Below are 24,265 nucleotides of genomic sequence, written 5' to 3'. Positions count from 1 at the left end.
GGAGATGTAAAACACTATGTCGAGGGTCTTACAGAGCCCAGAGGAGAGGGCTAGACAGTCTGCCCAGAAGGAACGACAGCTGAGCAGAGTCTTGGAGGATGAACAGAAGTTAGCCAGGTCAAACACGGAGAGGGGTTTCACTGGCGGAAGGAACATGGAAGGAAGAGCATGAAACACCACAGGACGTGTGGAGACAGAGGAATTGCTGGATGTTGTCAGAGCATCAAATTCAAGGCGCAGGACCACCAGAGAGGAAGATGGAAAGACTGGCAGAGAGAGATCAGGTCCCGGAAAGTTCCTCGGTCATGTTTGACAGCCTGGCTTTCACTCTGCAGGTGACAGGGAGCCCCTGAAGGTTTAAATCAGAAGCAAAATCAACTCATCTGCAAGCTGTAAAGACTGAAGCAAAGACAAGCCCCAAAGGAGTGCTGCTGAGCACTGTCAAGAGCTGGAAGCTGGGAGATGGAACAATGGGTCGGGCACACGATAAACATTTAGGAAGTCAACCACAGCAAAAAGTCAAGAGAATTTTATTTGTTAAGCTGGGTGATGGGTGATCAACTGTTTTACGTTAGCGGATGTCCCAGTTGCCTGGCTAGGGCAAGGAGAAAGAAAGGTGATGGGGAGAGTTCTGTACGACTCTCAAGTGACTGGGCCACTATCTGAGATTAGGAACACAGAGGAAGGAATACATAGAATGGGGGGGGGAGATGACTTTGATTTGGTGCATTCTGAGCTTGAGGTGCCTATGGGTGAACAGCTATCTAACAGTCACAGGGGGGAGAAACAGGTTTGGGAGTTGCCAGCACAGAAGTGGTTGTTAAAAAGCATTCATTTGGATGAGATCTCCCAAGATGAGAGTGCTTACGTGTCCGATGCAGCCGAGAAAAGAAGGGGAAAGTGTCCACTGGATCTGGCAATCTCAAGGTCACTGGTGACCTCAGGGACAGCGCCACGAGTGGAGTGGTCGGAAAAGAAGGCAGATGGAAACATGCTCAGGAGTTTCATTTGGGAAATAAATCAAAGGTAAAAAACCAAAGGTAAAAAAATCAAATATACATTATTTTTTGAAGTATTTTCCTGAGAAGGGAAGGTGAGAGCGGTAGGTCTTCTTTCCCTTTTTCCTTTCTTCCCTGAGGATGAGGTTGGGCAACCCAAATGTGCCGTGTCTGTTCAGACTGAAGAAGTTTGTGTGAGCAGAGGCTCGTGGTGTGGCGATGTGGGTGGGAGAGAGGCAAGTGACAGCAGAGACCTGGAGGAAGGGTAGGCACATACAGGAGCAAGGTTGTGTGGAGAAAGTACAGATGAGACAGTTCATGCTGGAATAAACTAAATTTTTTTGCTGAAGTAACAGCATGGTTCCTCTCTTGGGAGTGGAGGAGACAGTGGTCAGAGCAAGGAGTTTACTTATATTTGTTTTCTCAACACAGGAAGAGTTGTAAATGACCTTACCTTTTAAAGAGTAATGTTTTTCTCCCTCCAAAGGGAAGAAAATGATGCTTGAATAAGAAATAAGAAAGTAAAGACAAGCAAATGCCAAAAGAAGGCCGGCAACTTCCAAGCTGTACCATATTTAGGACGGAGAGCAATCCTCTTCCCCATTAACTGTCAGGAGCAGATCAAATATATCAAGAGAGCACGTGTACAGTGCTCTGAAGTGTTAAGTTTATATTTGGGCATCATGAAAGATTTTAATGGCCACACACATCTGGGTTCCCATTTCTTGAAGCAACAGGAGTAGCAGCATAATGAACTAGAAATGTGCTAGAGAAAACACTTTAAAATTTGAAAACAGTGCCTACCCAAGACGGGAAGTAAGCCTCTGGCTCAAAGTATTTTCCATAGTGCTTATTCCTTTTGAAGTTCCCAAGATCAGCCTGCAGGGCAAAGGCTGCCAGCAGGAAATAGGCCTCTTCTCGGAGCACACACTGAGAATGAAGCACTTGTTTTCTCAGGTGCCAGTAATAATAGTATCTTGCGGCTCTGTCACTAGGAAAATAAAAGAAAACAGAACTCACATTTGATGGAACAATCCGATGGCATGTAAACAGAACCCAAATCCTGCTATCCATCTGGTGACAAGAGCTCTTCTGTTTCTTCTCCCTCGTCCTCCCCCACCCCAACTCCTTGAAAAAAAGGGGGGAGGGTTGTAGCTAATACCTGATTGCTGCCTCACCCAGGTCACAGGGAGGCAGAACTCCAAGTCAGACTACCCAACAGCAAACATACCATTTCCTGAGGCCTATAACATTTGATTCACTCAGAGAATGGAAACAAGGTCTAAATCATTCCACTCCAACATGGTAAACATTTCATTGAACAAGGATTAGTATAGAAGCCTAGGCATTTGTTGTCTGCATTAAAATTATTTTGCTGCAAAAATGCTGCACATATGCTATAAACAAGGACAAATCTGAGGGGACAATCCTGGCTCTAATATTTTGCTGTTCTGTTTTGGTTTGGTTTACAAATACCCTAGACCCTTTTAAAAATATTTGTTTATATGCCCGTTAAAAAAATTTTTACTGTAGTGTTGTTTTTTTTTCTTTTTCAGAATGAATGAACTGGAAAAAAAAAAGCTTGCCTTAAATCTTTTTTTTAAGTGGATGTGACTTTATGGGTGTGGTTTTATACGCACATGTTATGACAATCATGATACTCCTCATAAATGGAGATAGTAATAACACACTCATTACAACCTGTTGAGGTCAGAAATAAATATAGTTCCCATTAAATACATTGAGTAAGAAGTGCTGACTAGGGGAAAACAGGATCAAGCTCCAAAAAATGTCACAGGCAAATGGGACGCCTTTGTGATCAAAGTAAAAATGCAAGAGAAAAAAAAAAAGTGCGTGCATGTACGTGTGTGTGTGTGTGTGTGTGTGTGTATTTTTGAGTTTCTTTGCCTTCCTATTATTTTAGGTCAAATGTTTACCTGAGATTCATAGCTCATTAGCTGATGACAATAAAAACATGAGTTGATTTCAACTAAGATGGTGTTTAAGTAGGAAGAGTTTAAAAATAAGGCATTTATGTAATTTTTTCCCCTTGGGACAGAATATTTTTCAGAGCACTTCTTTTTATAATGCTGACCACACAGTGTTTGGACTAGTTCATCCCTGGGGAAAAGAACAGAAGTACATGGATGAATTAAACATTCATTAGTCCCAGGGGGTTAATTAGTGGCTAAATAATATATTTTGCTTCTTTTCAGCACATTCCATACTTAGTAGGTAAGTTGAGGAAAAATTTTACACAAACTCAGAATAACTAAAAAAGTTTCTTCACCTTTAAAAAAAATTATTTATGGGCTAATGTTTTTTACTTTTAAATTTACATATGGCAATAATACAAATATTAAGAGTGGACCTCACATATAACTCATTTGCCAAATCTATCTTTGTCTCTTTTACATGCGGTTTCTCAGAGTTTAAAAGTAAATAAGTAAAACAGAGTTCACATCTCTAGTATTTTCTATCAGCCAACAAACCTCTGAACGTTTTCTGGCACTGAATCCTCCTATACAAATGACAAACCGAGCTTCTGAGATGGTAAATTCTGAGTTTGTATCATGAGCATAGTACTGTTCATGCACCCACCTCCAGAAAAAGAATCAACTCCTGCCCTTGCCAAACTGCATCTAAGATTCTCACAGGATAGCTCCACTGGGTGTAATCTTAGCTTTAAAGCTACTGCCAAGAACAGAAGCAAGACCCCGAAGGTGGAAAGAAAACCAGGCTGTATAAACACCATGCATTTTTATAGGAGAGAGTTCTTCCTTGCTTGTCCTACTACTCCCCACCCTACCACCAGAAAAGAATATAATCCTTTAATTAATTTCTCTATTCTTCACAAAAATGCTAGTTCCTTCTTGAATGAAATATCTTTTTGTTGACTGATCTGTTATCGAAAACATGGAGTACAGAAAATGTAAGGCAGTGATATTGTTAACATCTTCATCAATAATCTAACATTATCATTCATTCATTCATTCATTCATTCAACAAATATTTATTGAGTGTCTACTGAACCTCGGTTCTAGGAACCGAGGATACATGAGCGTACAAAAAGATTTTTAAAAAAAATCCTTGCTCTTTTGGAATCTATATCATAGCAGGTGGAAACAAACACGAGGACTTTATTTAGTATGTTAGAAGGTGAGTGCTATGGGAAAGTAAAGGTTTAGAATGCCTGTCCTCTTACCTGATCAATCTGCCATTTTCCACATAGTACTGCACGCGGAAGTGAATGATCATAGGAGGTCCAAATTGGTCAATACCCTAAAATAAAGACACATATAAAAAGCAAGCTATTTTTAGTTACTACAAAAAGGGGTTTCAAAAGCAACAAAATATCATTATTTACAAGATAGTTTTTAAATCTTTAAAGGTTTTATCTACTTCTGATGGGGGCAGGGCGGTGGTAGCTGGCAGAGGGCAGACAATTGTCCCTTATGGATACCAAGTTCATGCAAAACTGGGAAATTATAAAGCAGCATCATGTATCTGATACTCATTCACCGTAATGCCAATGACAAACATAAGGGAAGATAAGAATAAATACCAGTGGAAATTTCTAGTTGAGATCCAGCTCCTCTCTCAGCTCTATCCCCTGTGGTGACCATTTGCTCCTCATTACAAATGTTCTCTTGTTCCTCTGACATTCCACATACCGAATTCTAATATGCTGTTTGTTTATTTAGACTTTAATGTGCCTTACTGTGTAGTTGGCTTTCAAGTAGCCTTCCCGTTTATTCCAAGAACACTTAAAATACAAATTGGGGGATCTAGGATTAGACACTAGGGATTTATTCCTGATTTACTAGGGTGATCCTGGAAACACTAGGTAAATTCCCTGTGAGTGACCTCCCTTGTAAATGGATTTGATGTTTACTAAATAAAGGCACCGCCAGTACAATAAAGTAACAAAGTATCAAAGGTAAGTATAGTAAAAGTAGATTCAAAAATTATGAAGAACTCCTAGAACATCAGTGTTGACGGCTAATAGAGCCACAAAAGAGGAGTAAGTATTTTTTCCATGGTTTTCATCTCAAAGCATTATCCCAAAATCACTAAAAAGTTATTATACAACATTATTTAAGCAGATATCTTTTTTTTTTTAAAAGATTGTATTTATTTATTTGACAGAGAGAGAGAGAGTACAAGCAGGGGAAGTAGCAAACTCCCTGCTGAGCAAGGAGCCCAACCTGGGGCTCCCTGGACCCTGGGATCATGACTTGAGCCTAAGGCAGACACTTAACTAACTAAGCCATGGAGGCATCCCTATTTAAGCAGATATCTAAAATCTATTGCTGTATGCAATAAACTATTAACACTTCATTAACATGACATTGTGGAACTTATAATTCATTTCCCTTTCCCGTTCTCTACTTCCCATTCTCTACTTCATAACATTTTCATGAATTAAATTTTTAAATTTAATATTTTTCTAATATTAGCTAAAATAAACCTTTTAAAAGAATCAAAATAATTTTGCTTATAAATGTAATCTCACCCAAGTGACTTCGTATTGTCGTACCTTGCTGGCCTCCTTCTTCCATTCTTTTGGACAATATTTATACAGCTTTTGTGACAACTCCATATAGACATGTTCATTATCTGCACATTAAAAAAAGGAGACAAGATGATAAAGAAAAGATTTAAAAGAAAATAATATACACAAAAACAGGTTTTTTTTTTTTTAAAGCCTCAAAATTTGTGAATGTGTTCTGAATTCACAAAGTACCATGAAAACTCAACAAGATACTTAAAGACAAAAGGTTGGCTAGACATTAATGAGATTTTTAATGAATTATTTTGCATTTGCCATAGAGAACACATACTATTAAAAATCTGTAATATTTAGAAGAAATATTAGCTTCCACCTCCTGTTTTTACTTAGTTTCTACGGTCATGCTAATGCACAAACTTCCAACACTGCGGGCTTCCTTGCTCTTAGAGAAACATGCTTTTGTTGAGTTCACAGAGAACTCTCGTCATAGATGCAGAATAATGAACAGGGCAGAAACACCATCCTAACAGCAATGTAAGAAATCAGGGGACATCGAGGATAACTGCCTATTTCCAAGTGAGGGCCTGACCCACACTTTGTGAGCAACAGCCTTTAAGAGTATTTCTTCTCTGTGTTCTCCACATATAACACAGCCTGATAAAAGGGCAAGCCATTACTCTCACTGCCTTTGGGATGATCTTGTGGAATGAGGAAAAGAATCTCACACAAAAAAAGAATGCCAAAGTTTTCCTCAAGGGGATGATGTTCTTAAGATGAACAGAAACTATGATTGCTAAAAACCCATGTAAAATTATCTAAACATGTGAAGACAAGATGGTAAAAAAATATTAAAATTTTCAGATTTCCTGAAGAGAATCTTTTAAAAAAGAGATATTTCACAACAAAAGCCTTCAGCATTCCTAGCTCATACAGAGTTTTAAAGATTTTATTTATTTTAGAGAGCGAGCACTCACATGTGCAAGCTGGGGGGGGGGCATAGGGTTGAGGGAGGAGAGAGAATCTGAGGCCGACTCCCTGTTAAGCGTACAGCAGCCCACCACAGGGCTCGATCCCACAACCGTGATATCATGACCTGAGCCAAAACTAAGAGTCGGCGGCTTAACTGACTGAGCCACCTAGGCTCCCAAAGTTTTAAGCCTCTTTTTTAAAAAACATTTATTCCTTTTTCCCTAACCATCACTAAGGGCGTATGCTTGTGGAGAGCTCTGCATAAAAATGTACTCACTCTGGAAGGGTAGTGTGTCTCTTTGACTACTCCCAGGATAACATGCCTGACCACACTGTCACTCCTGACTGAATGCTGGGGGGGAGTATGACGGAAAAAGAGCCATAAGAGAATAGGAAGGGTAGAGCTACTCTGTTTATAAATGACATATTAAGCCAACCAATTTGAATGAAAGGGATAGGGAAGAGGTCCCACAGACAAAAAAAGGGTGCTACTTAAATCTACTTATCAGATCAACTAAATTATCTCCCATCTCTCATATGCTACCAATTAACATGAAATGAACAAGACCAGACAACCCCTTCTGGTGAATATGATTTGTGTTCAGATGAGTCGCCATCTAAGGAAGCAATATAATAAACAGAACTTAGACTGTTCACTGTGTACCAGCGCATATTTTTAAACTACCATAGCGCTACCATCTGACAGTCTGATTGTGACTTTATATTTTAAGAATTCAAAAGCATGTATCAAAACCTGACAGAGCAGGTGAAGCAGTAATTTCCAGTTGACATGTGAGAAAAGTGAAATCGAGAGAAGTCAAGTGGTATTTCTAAAGCCACACAGCTAGCCAGTGGTAGAACCAGAATTAGAACCAGGTCATCTGATTCCTCTTCCAATGTTCTTTCGCCACACTACAATCTCTCTTTTAATAAAGGTATCTTAAAAACTCTCATTTTGAAATCAAAGAAGCTGTAAACTGGTTTTATTAGACTGACTTGTTGAACAACACAGATCAACAGTCTGGCTGTAGCTGTAGAATTAAAAGAATTAACTTTGAGTTTAGAATAAAAGAAAAATTCTTTAGAATCTATACGGCATCTTATTTCTCCTGGGTCCTTTCTTGAAAGAATGACTGAGGGATGCACTGCTAGAAGGATGGAGCTAAGCATTTGTGTTTTTATTGCTTGAACTATTACAGGAAGACACTGAAGAGCAAATGGTTGATTCATTGGTTCCTGAGGTGCTCCCTGCTCCACGCTCTCTGGCCTCTCCTAAAAAGACAACTGAAATGGTTCACATTTTGGTGGAGGGCCTTGTTTATCAGCTGATCGTGATACACTTTCCAACCTGGCAGATCTAAGCATTTTATGGTACTAACCAGATTCTCAAGATGTTGTGAGCCTTTAAATTTAAACCAATTCCAGTAGCAGAATATGATAAAGAAGTATAAAATACAATTAAACACATTTTACAAAACAAGATTCTTGAAAAAATGAACAAAGATACAAAAGGTTTTTTGACATAAGACTAGAAAAATTTAAAAAACATGATTTGAAAGAAAAAGCTTATAAGGAATGGTTGCAGGTAAATCCTAGGTGGGGTGGGGGAACAGGCTTATATTGAGCCCTTTATGTGGAGAAAAACTTCACATAAAATATACAGAAGAAACTGATCCCTTACCTCCACGTCACATAGTCTAATTGGAAAAAAGAGAAGGTGTGAAGAGGGAAATACAGAAAATAGGAGCAAATTAGTAGGTCACTTTGTTATACTATATAGTCAACAGTAAGAGAACTTGAATAGAGTTATTTTTCTTATGCCGAAATTTTTTAAATTCAAAAATTATAAAAGAAATTATAAAAACATTCAAGATAATTTCTTACTCGCTCCAGCTACTCCCTGAGCGCAAGGAAACAAAAATCAAGCTTGGTTCATTAAAACAGACGAGAACAAACACAAAATCTAGATTCCTAAAAAGGAACTGATTTTTAAGTTCAAACTATAATACATGGCCTAAAATTCTAAATCTTAAAAGAAATACACATCAGTTAAGATTAAAAAATGAATAGTAGACTAAAAATAATGACCAGCTTATGGGTATTTGGATAACCACAATCTTACCACAATATGCCCAAATTAAGTTACAGCTATAAATTATCATTTTCTCAGGAATAGTTGGCTAAATCTATCAGAGATGGGACTAAAACCTACTTTGTATGACACTGAGTCCAAACAGGTGACAGTCCTTTAGCCTGAGTAGGTCACACACCTGGACCAGCAACTGGTGACACAGAATTTTAACCTGTAGAGAAAAAAACAAAACAAAAAAACACAACTTGAGATAGCAGGTAAACCAAGCCCACACGCTGAGCCACAATCAGGCAATTTATTTTTTTAAAAACTTTTTAGAAGATTTTATTTATTTATTTTAGAGACAGAGTGACTGAGCATGCAACTGGGGGGAGTAGCACAGTGGGAGGGAGAGGGAATGGGAAGGAATCTCCAGCAGACTCCATGCTGAACTTGGAGTCTGACATGAGGCTCAATCCTACGACCCAGAGATCATGACCCAACCAAGAGTCAGACACTTGACCGAATGAGCCACTCAGGCACCCCCACAATCAAGCAATTTAATGCACCCTAATTATACGCCTTAAAACAAGCAACACTGGCAAAACTGTTGGTTCATGGTAATTGCTTTAATCTGTGCTGTGTTTCAATAATGATTATCACAAAACAAATGTTTACAAAATGGTAATAAGGTACCAATACCATCCTGTACAAGACTCATAAATCTTATGACACGTGGACAAGGCCTTATTCCAAAACCATGGTGCATGATAAATATTTCAGAAGGTATCCAAAACAGGCTGTTCAGATTATCAAAAGCATGAATTAAACAAGTATCTTTACAAGGAAGGTTTTCTTCTTGATGGTCTAATATGCTAATACACTATAAATTTGAGACTTAAAATGTCATACCATCTGGGGCACCTTTAATCCTTAGTTTTGACTGTATTTTTAAATGTCATAAACAAAGCTCTTGAGATAAAATGTGATAAAAAGTTAACAGAAAAATTCCAAACCACAAACTATATATAAAACATACCATGTTGTAACTCTGTGTAACTGCTATTCAAAAATGCTGTACATTTCCTTCATACATACACACACACACCCCTACTATATATCCCATATACTTATTATTGTTCTGCTAGTTTAAATCAAGGATTTGGAACCTACTGATAAAACTCTGTAACAACTATCAAGTAAGTAAGTGTTCTTGTTTAAAACTGTAATTAAGTAAGGCTGTGGCTTCAAAGTCTTACCTGCTGTGAAAACAAGCTTGAGGTTTTTTTATTTGCATACTATGAGTCTTTAAGGCTACATTTTAGCTGATTGTGAAATTTTTCAAGTTCTCTAATCTTCAGGAGCAATGGAGCTTTAAAAAGTGCTATAGAGTATGAGGTATTAAAAATTAAAGTATTATCTAAAAATAAACTCCACATGGAACTTTCTAATAAAAACAGCATTTGATCCTAACTGTCAATGGTTGGGGCACCTGGGTGGCTCAGTCGGTTCAGTGTCTGACTCTTAGTAGCTCACATCATGATCCCGGGTCCTGAGATCAAGCCCTGTGTCAGGCTCCATGCTCGGTGGGGAGTCTGCTTGAGATTCTCTCCCTCTCCTTTTGCCCCTCCCCCTGCGCATGCTCTCTCTTTCTAAAATAAATAAATAAACCTTTTAAATAAATAAACGTCATTGTTATTGAGCAAGCATATTTAAAATATATTTCAAAAAAAAAGAATTGTTCACTTCAGTCTTAGTGAACAGGTATAAACTCTTGGCCACTATTTATATTACTCAAAAATTTTGTGTACATTTATCATAACTTTATTGTCAAAATTTACCAAGTTTCCATATTTAATATTTACCTGATGGTTAAAATCATTTAAAATGCCCCCTACTAGTTCAAACTCATGGAGAAACTAGAATGATCAAAACACCAGGTTTACCCCACATGCAGAAAGACAACATTCTATCAACTACACATGTCAAGGAATAAACTATCTTTGTTTAAAAAATATTTAGAAATGAGGAAAAAATGAGACCATTAATAAAACTGTTTTTGCTACAGCTAATTTGTTAGACTACAACACTACAAACATCCATTGCAATTTTATGAATACAAAGGTAACACTGTAGAAAAAGACAGACCTTTGGCAATTGGTTTCATAGCAATGAGGGGCCTCCACGCTACTTAACTCAGTCCCTCCTCCCTCCTTTGTTCAACAGCTTGCTAGAGAGGCGTCTGGATATGGCAGGGGAGTCGACATGCCCTGGAATAAGAAAATCTGATAGGCCTAGAGGGAGTTCAGATTCTCCATTTGAGCTTCATTAACAGAGCTCCCTAATGAAATGAACAAACAGCTCAAAGAAATTAAAACAAGTGCTACTCTATTAAGTGCTCACTTACTGAGCAATTCCCAGCTGCCAGGCACTACAATTAGCAGTTTATTCATGTTATATCTTTAAATCCTCGAAATGACCCTGATGAGAGGAAGATTATCTCTACTTCATAGATGAGGAAACTGAAGCAAAAAAACTAACTTGCCCAAGGCTGCAGAGGATGTCGAGGAGTAGGGATTTCAAGTGAGATCCCTGTGACTCTAAAACCCTCATTAATCATGATGAAAAATGGCTATACAATCCATGATCATAGTCCTGACCATCCTGTGGGGATATTACACTAATTTTGCAAAATAAGGAAGGTGAAAACATGTAAAATTAATCTCTGATGAGGAATTAAAGTAATAATAGCAGCTACTATGTTACATGTCAGGAATGATGCTATGGGCTAACCCTCAATTCTCACAACCACATAGTATGGTTGTAGCAGAGATATTATTCCTAATTAATTCCTCAGTTCAGATTTTAGTACAAATTCATTTCTTTGAAAGTTGGAGTCAGCTCTTAGTAGTCCTCATGAAGACAGATTGGTGCTCCTTCCACTTACCTGAGGTCAGGAAGGTTTTGTTCCATATCCTGTATGTCTGCAAAATTGCACACATGAATACACAGGTATACAATCTATCAGTGGATTATGTTTAAAGACATAAATGGAACTGAGAGGAGTGTCGTAAGTGCTTAGGCTATATGCCTTGATTTTGAATTTTTAAAAAATTCAGGGGTCTCGGGGCGCCTGGGTGGCACAGCGGTTAAGCGTCTGCCTTCGGCTCAGGGCGTGATCCCGGCGTTATGGGATCGAGCCCCACATCAGGCTCCTCCACTATGAGCCTGCTTCTTCCTCTCCCACTCCCCCTGCTTGTGTTCCCTCTCTCGCTGGCTGTCTCTATCTCTGTTGAATAAATAAATAAAAACTTAAAAAAAAAAATTCAGGGGTCTCTTTTTTATAAAATCACTGTATACAACAACTGAAATAGCATATTCACCTATATAAGTAGAATTACATTTTAATGTATTTTGCCCATGACCACACTGAAAAAGATAAGCTTCAGAGTTTTACTGGATTTTTAAACACCAAATGTAAAAATAATAGCCTATCACTTCACATAGTCAAAAACAACTTTGGGTACCCTCAATAACAATGTTGTTAATCAAAAGAAATTCTGCCCAACAGATGATAAAATTCATCCAAGAGGAAGGTTTGATGCATGGACAAATCCCTATGAGCAAAAATGAGGTTACATTAGTAAATCAACAAACTAAAACTGAGAAACTGTGGTGATTGTCAGAATAAAACCAAAATAATTGTGATAATAAGCAGAACCTTTCCCTGTCTAAATTTTTTAATGAAGCTACTTAAATGTCATATATATTCAGCATAACATTTAGAAATATTCTTTTACATAGCAATTGGGTTAAAAATGTAGTAGCATATAGCAAAGAAAACCAACTCAAGGCATGCACTAAGGCAAGTTTTTCCCTAATTCCATCTGAATACAATCAGTGAAAGGAAGAATATGAAAGTCAATAATAGGGAGGGGGTCAAAAAATGCTAGGCATGATTCTGATTACCATAAACCTGTTTGGCAGTCTCTACCAAAACTAAACACAGATAAACCTTATGATTCACAACTCCACTCTTGAATAAACCCCAGAAATGTAGGCATATGCATATACACATAAAATGCTCATAACAGTTTTGTTCATAATAGCCCGATACTTACAATAAGCTAATATCCATCAACAATAAATGGATAAACAAATTGGGCATACTCACACAATAGAATATTACACAACAATGAAAAGGAATTAGTGTTACATGCAATAGCATGAATGAATTTCACAGGCCAAATGTCTGACTGAAAGAAGCCAGATACAAAAGAGAACACACCACACAATTTCAGCTGCCTGGAGTTCAGAAACAAATTATAGAGGAGGAAATAGTTACTACCCTTTGGGTGGAGATTACGGTCTAGGAGTCACAAAAGATCTTTCTGGGGTACTGAAAATATACCATATCTCAAGCTGGACGATGATTACATGGGTATATACACTTGTAAAAATTCTCTGAGCTACACACTTCAGATTCCTACACTTTGCTGTATGTAGATTATAACTCAATTTTAGAAGTTAAAAATAGTACCATATTCCTCAATGTCCAGGTTAACTAAGACAGTTAACTCTGACTCAAGAACCAAAAGCCACAGCTTAGTGCTCAAGTGCACAGCCTATTCTTGAAATTGGCTAAACACAGGCTACTATTAATGATCAAGATGCATATTAAGAAGCTAGCAATTATTACCATTTCATGTGTGTGACAACTCAAAGGCATTTAAAAAGCAAACTCATATTATATAATAAAAATTTATATTTCCGTAAAAAATTGTAAAATAGCAAGGTGTTTTTCTATAATACAGTAACCAAAATTTCGTAATTTTACCCCCAGGTGAAAGAATGTTGAAAGCAGCTGCACTTAAGCCATAATTCAAAGTTTATACTTGTGTGGACAACTTTAACACCCCAATTCTGCTACATTACTCATGGCCTCATTCTGTAAGGCTTTCTTTCACCCTTCACCAGGTAATAACTTGAATGTGGTCACTGGTAGGAAAAGAATATTCAAACATTTCTAAAGTTGGATCTACTTACATTTATGATGATGTTCAGAGATTCATCGTTGGGAAGGAAAATACACACACTCCGGCGGTCTTGCATGACTCTGTTGTTATGGAAGTTCAATTTGTTCATTGTGTTGTGGGCTCTCTAGTGGTCAGGGCTGGGCTCCGAGTCCTCGGTGATTCCTCTGGTTCCGAGCACTCCAAAGCCAAACTCCGCTCCTCATCACACGCCCTACAGGAGAAGCAGCATGGTGTTCCACTATGTAGGTTTCATAGCTGTAAAAAAGCCCAAAATCCAGCCATAAATAAAGGCAGCGAGACTGGTGAGGAGAGAGACAGGGAGATGAGCAACAGCACAACTGCTCCTGTTGGCACGGGGACAGCACATCTCAGAGCCAGGGCTGCCGGTTTAATAAATGAGAACGCACTGAAATGTATTCTGTATTTTGCCCACTATCAGCTGTTTTAAAACTTTCATTCACAGTCATGAATTAAACATAAAGCCAGTGAGTGCCTCATGCATTCAAGGCAGTACTATGCGCTGCAGGGCTCACAGAAGCAGAGAGCCCGCCTTTGAGAAGTTTCCAAGCTCACATGGGAGATAACAAAGGGTTCCATAAATAAACAAACAAAATGACAAAACAGCAGCAACAACAAAATTCTCCATCTCTTTTTTTCCATTACAAACTCAATAAGTGTCTTGGCTCTTCCATTACATTCCTTCATCAACCACTGTGGTCTGGCTTTTACTTCCTTCGCTTCTGCCAAAGGAAGCCAGCTATCTCGAGACCATCAGCAGAATCTCTAGGATTCACTTCAATTGATCTCTCTCACTTACCCAGGTTAAGCCCCACCTACAACCTTTTCCTCCCTGAGTTTTTATGGCTCTGCTCTCCCTCCTGATCCTTTAACCTGACAACATGAACAATACCTCTATGTACGTCACCAACCAACACAGAGAAATAACAAAACTGTACATGTCAAACCATGCTTGTATACAAAAGAACTGTGGATTTTGTGGACAACTAATCATTTATTAAACACATTATTTTTTAACTTCTCTCAGGTTTTCAATGTATACAGTTTTTTTTTTTTTGCAAGTAATGAAGATTTTTTTTTTTTTAAGATTTATTATTGGATAGAGAGAGACAGCACAAGCAGGGGGAGTGGCAGGCAGAGGGAGAAGCAGTCTTCTTCCCACAGAGCAGGGGGAGCCCAATGCGAGACTCAATCCCAGGACCCCAGGAACATTACCCGAGCCAGAGGCAGTCACTTAACCAACTGAGTTACCCGGGCACCCAGTAATGAAGATTTTTATCTCCAATCTTCAGTACTCACACCCTTTCTTTGTTTCATGTCTTATTGCATTGGCAAAACTTGTAGAATAATTTTAAAACAATGGGGGATGGTTTCGACTTTTAAATGTGTCTACTGTTTCATATATTATTGCTAATATAACACTATTCAACCAAGATATGTTAAGGCTAGTTGCCTCTCAAACCAAAGGTAATTATTTTTCTCCAACAGTATTTATATTGTCTCTTTCCAGCTATATTTGTAGGAACAGAAGAGAATGTCCAGGAATACAGAATTGTTTTACCAAGCAGAGAGTATAACCACACAGTTTTAATATGAAAAGCTACTTCCAGTGCTCACATAAATCTAAGCATAAATGAGATATAATCCGGTCTATTTGCTTAAGGTTAAATGTCCACCTATTATCAACAGGAAGATGGGAGAGAATATAATCTTACATGGCACTAGGAGTAAACATAAACTAGTATTTCTTTCTAAAGTATGAATAAAATACCATCCACAAGGCAGCTACTCAAACGGAGTAAAAACAAATGATAACCTTTATAGATAGTATTTCCTTATTAGGAAGGTGACCAAAAGCCCCCTTAGAAGTATTCTGCTTTTCTTAAAGGATCATAGCAATAGTTTCACATTAGGTTGTAGCCAGCACATCACCCTATGGGATCACTGAAGGTCAGCACTGAAGTTTATCTCCAGTGTGGGATGGTGAGCCCATGTTTATGAGCACAAACTAAGTGTATCCCAAATCCAATCCACTTTTAGTTCAACAGTTTCAAAGCACAATTGGAAAACTGGTGTTGGCTGCCTTAGAATCACCTGGGTGTCTGTAATAAATACAGAATTCTCAGCACAGAGACATTTCTACTCACTCAGAATCTCCCAGGTCAGGGCCCAGGAATCTCCCAGGTATTTCTGACATATAGTCATGTATAAAACCCACATTTGAATTAACAGAAGGAAGGTCCTGAGCAGACGGTTGGTTTTAATACCTTCATAGTATACACTGGGAAAACATCATGAGGTATAGAATGGGGAATAAGCAACATATGTAAAAGACATCATCACTATAACTAGAAAAAAAAATCCTCAATGTTAAAGGCTCTGAGGAGTTCTGCAGGCAATTTCTCAAACTTACTTGGTCACTGAATATTTTTCCTCTCCTCTAAGTCCTATCTAGTAAGGTCCGTAGAATAAATTCTTTTTTTTAAGTAATATCTTTTATTATATTATGTTAGTCACCATACAGTACACCCCCCATTTTTGATGTAAAGTTCAATGATTCATTACTTGCGTATAACACCCAGTGCACCATGCAATGCATGCCCTCCTTAAGAACCATCACCAGCCTATCCCATTCCACTTGAGAAGTATGGTTATAAAGCAATTTCCTTGTCAAACCTTTAATGGCAGATTTTTCCCTACATATTGCTCTATTTCAATACTTAGGCCTCCTCTCTATAAAAATCTTTTCAAGAAAAATTGTAAGCTATGATTAAATGCATCTTATTAAAATTCAAAATCTTAAATGACATTAATCCCAGTGTAATTCTTATTTAAATCTACACTTCAAATTGAGTTACTTCTATAATTTTCCACCCCTAATGAAGCCAATTAAAGGGGGGTATTTCAACTGACCTACTTTCTAGAACTAAAAAAATTAAGGAAAAAATATCTTCTGAGATTTGAGATGTTTTCAGAGCTTCATTAAGATAATTTTCAAATTTCATTTTTACTTATTTTATGATTCAAATAATGCAGTAAAAAAAAAAGACTGGAGGAGAATTATTGAAGATAATTTCATAAAAAGCAGAGTCTTTAAGAAGCAGTGCTGCCCCTTTGCTGCCTTCTCTGCTTGGAGGGTGGCAAACTAAAAAGTCCTAAAAGAAAGATAAGATGAAGTTTTTACTTCACCCAGGACTGCATGGAAGCTGATTAAAAGGTTCCAGCGAAACAGCAAAATGCCTATATCTCTAATATGCTCCCGTATAAAATTTAATCATACACTGGACAGTCCTGGGGAAAAGAATCAGACTAAAATTTATACCAATTTGAATTGTAGAAATTAGCCCCTGAGCCACTGGCTACCTATGCTGTGTCCTCAGCTGAGTTCCAACTCAGCCCCAAAGAGAGCACATTTCTTACTCCAGGGCAGCCCTTTTTTGTCCGGGGATCTTAGGAAGATTATTGCTTTTAGGATAGATATTTAGGAAGAACACACCATGTTGCAGTATCATACTTTCCAGGCAACAACGAAACAGCTTTAATAATGATCAAACCCCATCCTGTCATCTTTATTAATATCCAACTTACAAATAAAATATGTTAAGCTATAAGATTCCCCCCACTTGAATTTTAAACCCACATTATTATAAGTCCCTTATTTCCTGATAAGCCCCGTTGGTTAAAAGTTACTTTGTTTAAGAATCAGGAAGCCAGCACCTGATATATGTACACTGAATACTAGTTTTCATTTTTTAGAAATTACTGGAATTTACCTTTAAACTGGGTCAACCCCGAATGAAAGTATGAACTTGAGTCTATTAATAATACATCAATACTGGTTATCCGTTGTGACAAATGTAGCACCCTCATGTAAGATGTTAACATAGGGGAAAGTGGGTACATGTGGGGTATCTAGGAACTCTTGTACTCTTTGCAAGTCCTATATGTCTAAAAGTATTCTAAAATAAAAAAGTTTATTAAAAAAAAAGAACTAGGTTGCCAGAAATCTCCAACACATAATATAATCTCATTTTGAATGGGAGGCAAAAGAGTATTCTCAATTCTGAGATTGTCACCCTAAAAAAAGTGAAAAGGTGGTACTGTGATATGATGAATTCTATAAAGCAAGCATGGTTAGTAGCCATATTTCAACAGTCAACAAGGTGTCTTTTTTACCTAACAAAAAACAAGATCAAAATTTATCTTGGAAAATTGATCACAGAGAGCCCTAACTTTTAATTATTATACATTAAGGAAGCTGTTATACACACAGTACTATAATATTTATTTGCTTAAAAGCAGAATACAAAAGCAATAGAAGATGTGCTCCTACACCCTTGAGCTCAGAATCCAGTTTGGGACATACATGTGCCAAGAAATTGAGGGTAATGATATTGTCCCTGCTTCCCAAGAGCACATGTATTCTGATGGGCGACTCCTCATGGGAACACATAACAGCTGACAGCATGAAATATATCAATACTGTGGCTTATATCATTTTAGAATAAATAGTAGATAGTCTTTTAATGTATAGTATTCCTAAAAGTGATATCAAAATGCCTTTGGTAAAATGGCTTGGTTTTTCTAATTCATTTATTCATTCATTCCATGTATACACATTAAACATGTACAATGTACTAAGTATTGTTGTAGGCACAGAGCATATAACACTGAACAAAACAAATATTCCGCTCTGATGGTGTGAGACAATAAATATATAATATAGATGGTGATATGTACTGTGAAGAAAAATAAACCCAGAGTAGATGAGAGAGTTGATGAAGATAAGGTGGTAGCGTACATGTTATTTCATAAGGGAAATCAGGGGAAGCATTTCTTGTAAGTTGATATTTGAGCTGATAACAGAACTTAGAAAGGGATGTCATTTCTCTCCCTCTTTCCTTCCTTCCTTCCTTCCTTCCTTCCTTCCTTCCTTCCTTCCTTCCTTCCATCCATCCATCCATCCAAGGAAGAGTTTTCCAAATAGAGCGAACAGCAAATGTCAAGGTTCACCCACTGTTCAGAAAAGGCAGAATAATAATAGCACCAATTATAGCTAACATTCAGTACATATATACTATGTGCCAGCTGCTACTGTCAAGCGCTTATGATAGATTAAAGAAACCTATAAACTCTTTGCCATGTTTTCCATTAAGAGATGGGATCTATTTCCCCTTCCCCTGAATCTGGGCTTGCCCTGTGACTAACTCATGTTTGGTTAGAAGTTCTGCCTCATGGATAACTCATTTGTGCAAATGTCCTTTGTCTGTTATTTCAAAGCACTATCTCTATACTAATGGTTTAGTAGCTTACACTTATCTTTCTTGTCTATTTCCCCAACTCGGATTTCTTTTTCTCTCCAATGGCAGGCAGATAGTATTTGATCATTAAGTGTGGGTTGTTTCACTTACTACACACGTCCTTGGACAAGGAAGAGCCTACAGCAGGGTTTCTTAACCTTGGCATTATTGACATTATGGGTCAAATATCCTTAGCAGGGTGGGACATCCTGTGCATTGTAGCATGTTCAGCCACGTTCCTGGCCTCTACCCACGGATGTCAGGAGAATCCCCCCACCTCCCAGTTGTGACAACCCAAAATTTCTTTGGATGTTGTCAAATGTCCCCTTTGTGGCAAAATGACCCACTGTTGAGAACCAACTATTGAGAAAAGTTTCCTTAAAGTCATTACTTTTTACCATACAGCTGTTTTTTTAAAAATATAGGCATATCTTGTTTTATTGTACTTTGCTTTATTGCACTTCACAGATGATGTGTTTGGTGTGGGGGGGTTATCTGTCTGGTTTTTTGTTTGTTTGTTTTTATTTTTATTTTATTTTTTTTAAAGATTTTATTTATTTATTTGACAGAGATAGAGACAGCCAGCGAGAGAGGGAACACAAGCAATTTGCTAACTTTGTGTCTCTGCTTCACAGTTGGTAATTCTCACAATATTTCAACTTTTTCTTTCTTTCTTTCTTCACGCCCTGAGCTGAAGGCAGATGCTTAACTGCTGTGCCACCCAGGCGCCCGTTTGTTTGTTTTTACAAATTTAAGGTTTGTGGAAAGCCTGTTGGCAACATTTCTCCAATAGCATTTGCTAACTTTGTGTCTCTGCTTCACAGTTGGTAATTCTCACAATATTTCAACTTTTTCTTTCTTTCTTTCTTTTTTTTTTTAAGACTTTATTTATTTATGTGACAGAGAGACAGCCAGCGAGGGAGGGAACACAGCAGGCAGAGTGGGAGAGGAAGAAGCAGGCTCCCAGCGGAGGAGCCCGATGTGGGACTCGATCCCGGAACGCCAGGATCACGCCCTGAGCCGAAGGCAGATGCTTTAACGACTGCGCTATCCAGGCGCCCCTCAACTTTTTCATTATTATTATATTTGTAATGGTGATCTGTGATCTTTAATGTTACTATTGTAATTGTTTTAGGGTGCCCATATAAGACAGTGAACTTAATCAATAAATATGGGAGCTCTGACTGCACCACCAACCAGCCGTTCCCTGTCTCCCTTGCCTCCCTATTCTCTGCAAAACAATGATATTGGAATAAGAACAATTAATAACCCTACTCTCTAAGCATTCATGTGAAAGGAAGAGTTGCATGCCTTCCACTCTAAATCAAAAGCCAGAAATGATTAAGCTTAGTGAGGAAGGCAATGCAAAAGCCAAGACAGGCCGAAAGCTAGGCCTCTAGCACCACTTAGCCAAATCGTGAATGCAAAGGAAAAGTTCTTAAAAGAAAAGTGCTACTTCAGGGAACACACAAATGATAAAAAGGCAAAACAGCTTTATTTTGCGGTCTGGATAGATCAAACCAGCTACAACATTCTCTTAAGCCAAAGAATAATCCAGAGCAAGGCCCTCTCTTCAATTCTAGGAAGGCTGAATGAGTTGAAGAAGCTGCAGAAGAAATGTATGAAGCTAGCAGCGGTTGGTTTGTGAAGTTTAAAGAAAGAAGCCATTCCAATAACATAGAAGTGCAAGGGGAAGCGGCAAGTGCTGGTGTAGAAGCTGAGGCAAGTTATCCCGAAGATGGAGTTCAGACAATAAACAAAGGTGGCTACACTCAACAACGGATTTTCAGTGTAGGCGAAACAGCCTTCTGTCAGAAGAAGATGCCGTCTAGGATTTTCATAACTAGAGAGGAGAAGTCAATGCCAGGCTACAAAACTTTAAAGGACAGGCTGACTCTCTTGCTAAGGGCTAATGCAGCCGGTGACTTGAAGTTGAAGCTAATACTCGTTTACCATTCCGAGAATCCTAGGGTCCTTAAGAATAATGCTAATTCTACTCTGCCTGTGCTCTATAAATGGAACAACAAAGCCTGGATGACAGCACATCTGTTTACAACATGGTTTACTGGATATTTTAAGTCCACCATGGAGACCTACCATTCAGGAAAAGATTCCTTTCAAAATATTACTGTTCATTGACAATGCCCCTGGTCACCCAAGAGCTCTGATGATGTACAACTGAGAGTAATGCTGTTTTCAAGCCTGCTAACACAACATCCTTTCTGAAGCTGATGGATCAAGGAGTCATTTTGACTTTCTAGTTTCATTATTTAAGAAATACTTTCCATAAGGCTATAGCTGCCATGGGTAGCAATCCCTCTGATAGATCTGGGCAAAGTCAATTGAAAACCTAGAATCACCATTCTAGATGCCATTAAGAACATCATGATTCATGGGAAAAGGTCAAAATATCAACATGAACTGGAAGTCTGGAAATCGTGGATTCCAACCCTCATGGATGACTTTGAGGGGTTGAAGACTTCAGTGAAGGAAGTAACTGCAGATGTAGGGGAAAAAGAGAAAGAAATAGAATTAGAAGTGGAAGCTGAAGATGGGACTGAACTGCTACAATCTCAGGATAAAACTTGAATGAATGAGGAGTTCTCTTATAGATGAGAAAAGAAAGTGATTTCTTGAGATATAATCTACTGGTGAAGATGCTATGAAGACTGTGGAAATGACAACAAAGTATTTAGAATATGACATAAACTTAGCTGATAAAGCAGCAGAAGGGTTTGAGTATTGAAGCCACTTTTGAAGGAAGTTCTGCTGCAGGTAAAATGCTATCAAACAGCATCACATGATGGGGTGCCTGGGTGGCACAGCGGTTAAGCATCTGCCTTCGGCTCAGGGCGTGATCCCGGCGTTATGGGATCGAGCCCCACATCAGGCTCTTCCTCTATGAGCCTGCTTCTTCCTCTCCCACTCCCCCTGCTTGTGTTCCCTCTCTCGCTGGCTGTTTCTATCTCTGTCGAATAAATAAATTAAAAAATCTTTAAAAAAAACAAAACAAAACAGCATCACATGAGACAGAAATTGTTCATGAAAGAGTCAACTGATGCGGCAAACTTCATTACTGTCTTATTTTAAGAAATTGCCACAGCCATCCCAACCTCCAGCAACCACCACCCTGATCAGTCGGCAGCCATCAATGCAGAGGCAAGACCTTCCTGCAAAAGAATTATGACCTGATAAAAAATGAGATGATGATTAGCATTTTTTAAAAAAAGATTTTATTTATTTATGTGACAGAGAGGCAGCCAGCGAGAGAGGGAACACAGCAGGGGGAGTGGGAGAGGAAGAAGCAGGCTCATAGCAGAGGAGCCTGATGTGGGGCTCAATCCCATAACGCCGGTCACGCCCTGAGCCGAAGGCAGACGCTTAACCGCTGTGCCACCCAGGTGCCCCAGGACCATACTCACTTTATTCACTTGATTACAGACGTCAAGTACAGGGTAATGATAATAGTGGTATGCAGGAAAATGAAACCATCACTTTTTTAACACTTGAGATTAAAAATATATTTCTGCAGGGGCGCCTGGGTGGCACAGCGGTTAAGTGTCTGCCTTCGGCTAAGGGCGTGATCCCGGCGTTCTGGGATCGAGCCCCACATCAGGCTCCTCCGCTATGAGCCTGCTTCCTCCTCTCCCACTCCCCCTGCTTGTTTTCCCGCTCTCGCTGGCTGTCTCTATCTCTGTCGAATAAATGAATAAAATCTTTAAAAAATATATATATATTTCTGCAAAGCATGATTCTGGTATACTCTCTAGACAGAACAGTAATATGCACAATTCTGTTAATAGGAATTATAATGACTTCTAACCTGGATTTCATAAAAGAAGTAATGGGCACAACAATCAGACAAGAAAAAGAAAAGGCATCCAAATTGCTAAGGAAAAGTTAAACTATCACCATCTACAGATGACATGATACTATACATAGAATACTCTAAAGACCAAAAAAACTATTAGAATAAATGAATTAAGCAAAGTTGCAAGACACAATATTAATACACAGAAATGAGTTGCATTTTTCTATACACTAACAAGTAGCAGAAAGAGAAATTAAGAAAACAATCCTAGACATATCCAATAAAGGGTGAGTATCCAAAATATATAAAGAACTTATATATGGCCATTCAGATGGCTAACAGACACATGAAAAGATGCTCATCATCACTTATTAGGGAAACACAAATTAAAACTACTGTATCACCTTATACCTGTCAGTATGGCTAAAATCAACAATACAAGAAATAACAGGTGTTGGTGAGGATGTGGAGAAAGGGGAACCCTCTTGCAGTATTGGTAAGAATGCAAATTAGTGCAGCCACTGTGGAGAACAGTATGGAGGTTCCCAAAAAGTGAAAAATAGAACTATACTAAATGATCCAGTAATAGCACTACTGGACATCTACCCCAAAAATACGAAAACACTATCCAAAGGATATATGCACCCTTCTGTTTATTGCAGCATTAATTACAATAGCCAAGAAATGGAAGCAGCTCAAGTGTCCACTGATAGATGAATGGATAAAGAAGATATGGTGTATATATATATATATACAATGGAATATAATTCAGCCATGAAAAGAATGAAATCTTGCCATTTGCAATAACAGGGATGGAGCTAGAGGGTATAATGCTAAGTGACATAAGTCAGTCAGAGGAAGACAAATGCCGTTATCATTTCACTCATATGTTAAAATGAACAAAGAGAAAGAGAAAAAAACCAAGAAACAGACTCTTAACTGATGGTTACCAGAGGGGAGGTGGGTAGGGGAATGGGTTTGAAATAGGTGATGGGGATTAAGAGGTGCACTTGTGGTGATCACAGGGTGATTAAAATAAAAACTTAAAAAAAATGATTCCATTTATAATTGCATGAAAAAGAATAAAATACGTAGGAATAAACTTCACCAAGGAGATGAAAGACCAGTAAATCTAAAAATTGTGAAACATTAAGAAAGAAATTGAAGACACAAACAAATGGAAAGATATTCCATGGTCACAGATTGGAAGAATTAATACTGTTAAAATGTCCATGCTACCCAAAGCAATCTACAGATTCAATGCAATCCCTATGAGAATACCAACAACATTTTTCATAAAACTAGAACAAATAATACTAAAATTTGTATGGTACCACAAAAGGTTCCAAATAGCCAAAGCAATCTTGAAGAAGAGGAACAAAGCTGGAAGTATCACAATCCCAGATTTCAAGACACACTACAAAGTTAGAGTAATCAAAACACTATAGTACAAGCACAAAAACAGATACATAGATCAACAGAACAGAATAGAGAACCCAGAAATAAATACATGCCTTTTATGGTCAATTAATCTATGAAAAAGGAGGCA

At 38.1% G+C, this 24,265-nt stretch overlaps 1 protein-coding gene across 5 annotated transcripts in view; it reads right to left on the bottom strand.

Annotated features, from left to right (window-relative positions):
* The window catches only part of FRMD6 (FERM domain containing 6), a 95,937-nt gene that overhangs the window by 21,679 nt on the left and 49,993 nt on the right, over positions 1-24,265 (bottom strand). For 4 of the 5 annotated variants that reach the window (XM_034648351.1, XM_034648350.1, XM_002926494.4 and 1 more), the window contains exons 2-6: positions 13,598-13,842; positions 8,693-8,783; positions 5,515-5,618; positions 4,204-4,280; positions 1,803-1,989 (exon numbers count right to left, since the gene is read on the bottom strand). In XM_034648351.1, coding sequence (XP_034504242.1) covers positions 1,803-1,989; positions 4,204-4,280; positions 5,515-5,618; positions 8,693-8,783; positions 13,598-13,696 — 558 coding nt within the window. In that variant the 5' untranslated portion in view covers positions 13,697-13,842. The remainder of the gene's footprint in view (positions 1-1,802; positions 1,990-4,203; positions 4,281-5,514; positions 5,619-8,692; positions 8,784-13,597; positions 13,843-24,265) is intronic. The other variant, XM_034648354.1, reaches the window with a different exon arrangement.

Source organism: Ailuropoda melanoleuca, chromosome 20 (assembly GCF_002007445.2).
Source record: "Ailuropoda melanoleuca isolate Jingjing chromosome 20, ASM200744v2, whole genome shotgun sequence".
NCBI lineage: Eukaryota > Metazoa > Chordata > Mammalia > Carnivora > Ursidae > Ailuropoda > Ailuropoda melanoleuca.
The sequence above is the reverse complement of the archived record's forward strand: the minus strand, read 5'-3'. Positions and strand labels throughout refer to the sequence as shown.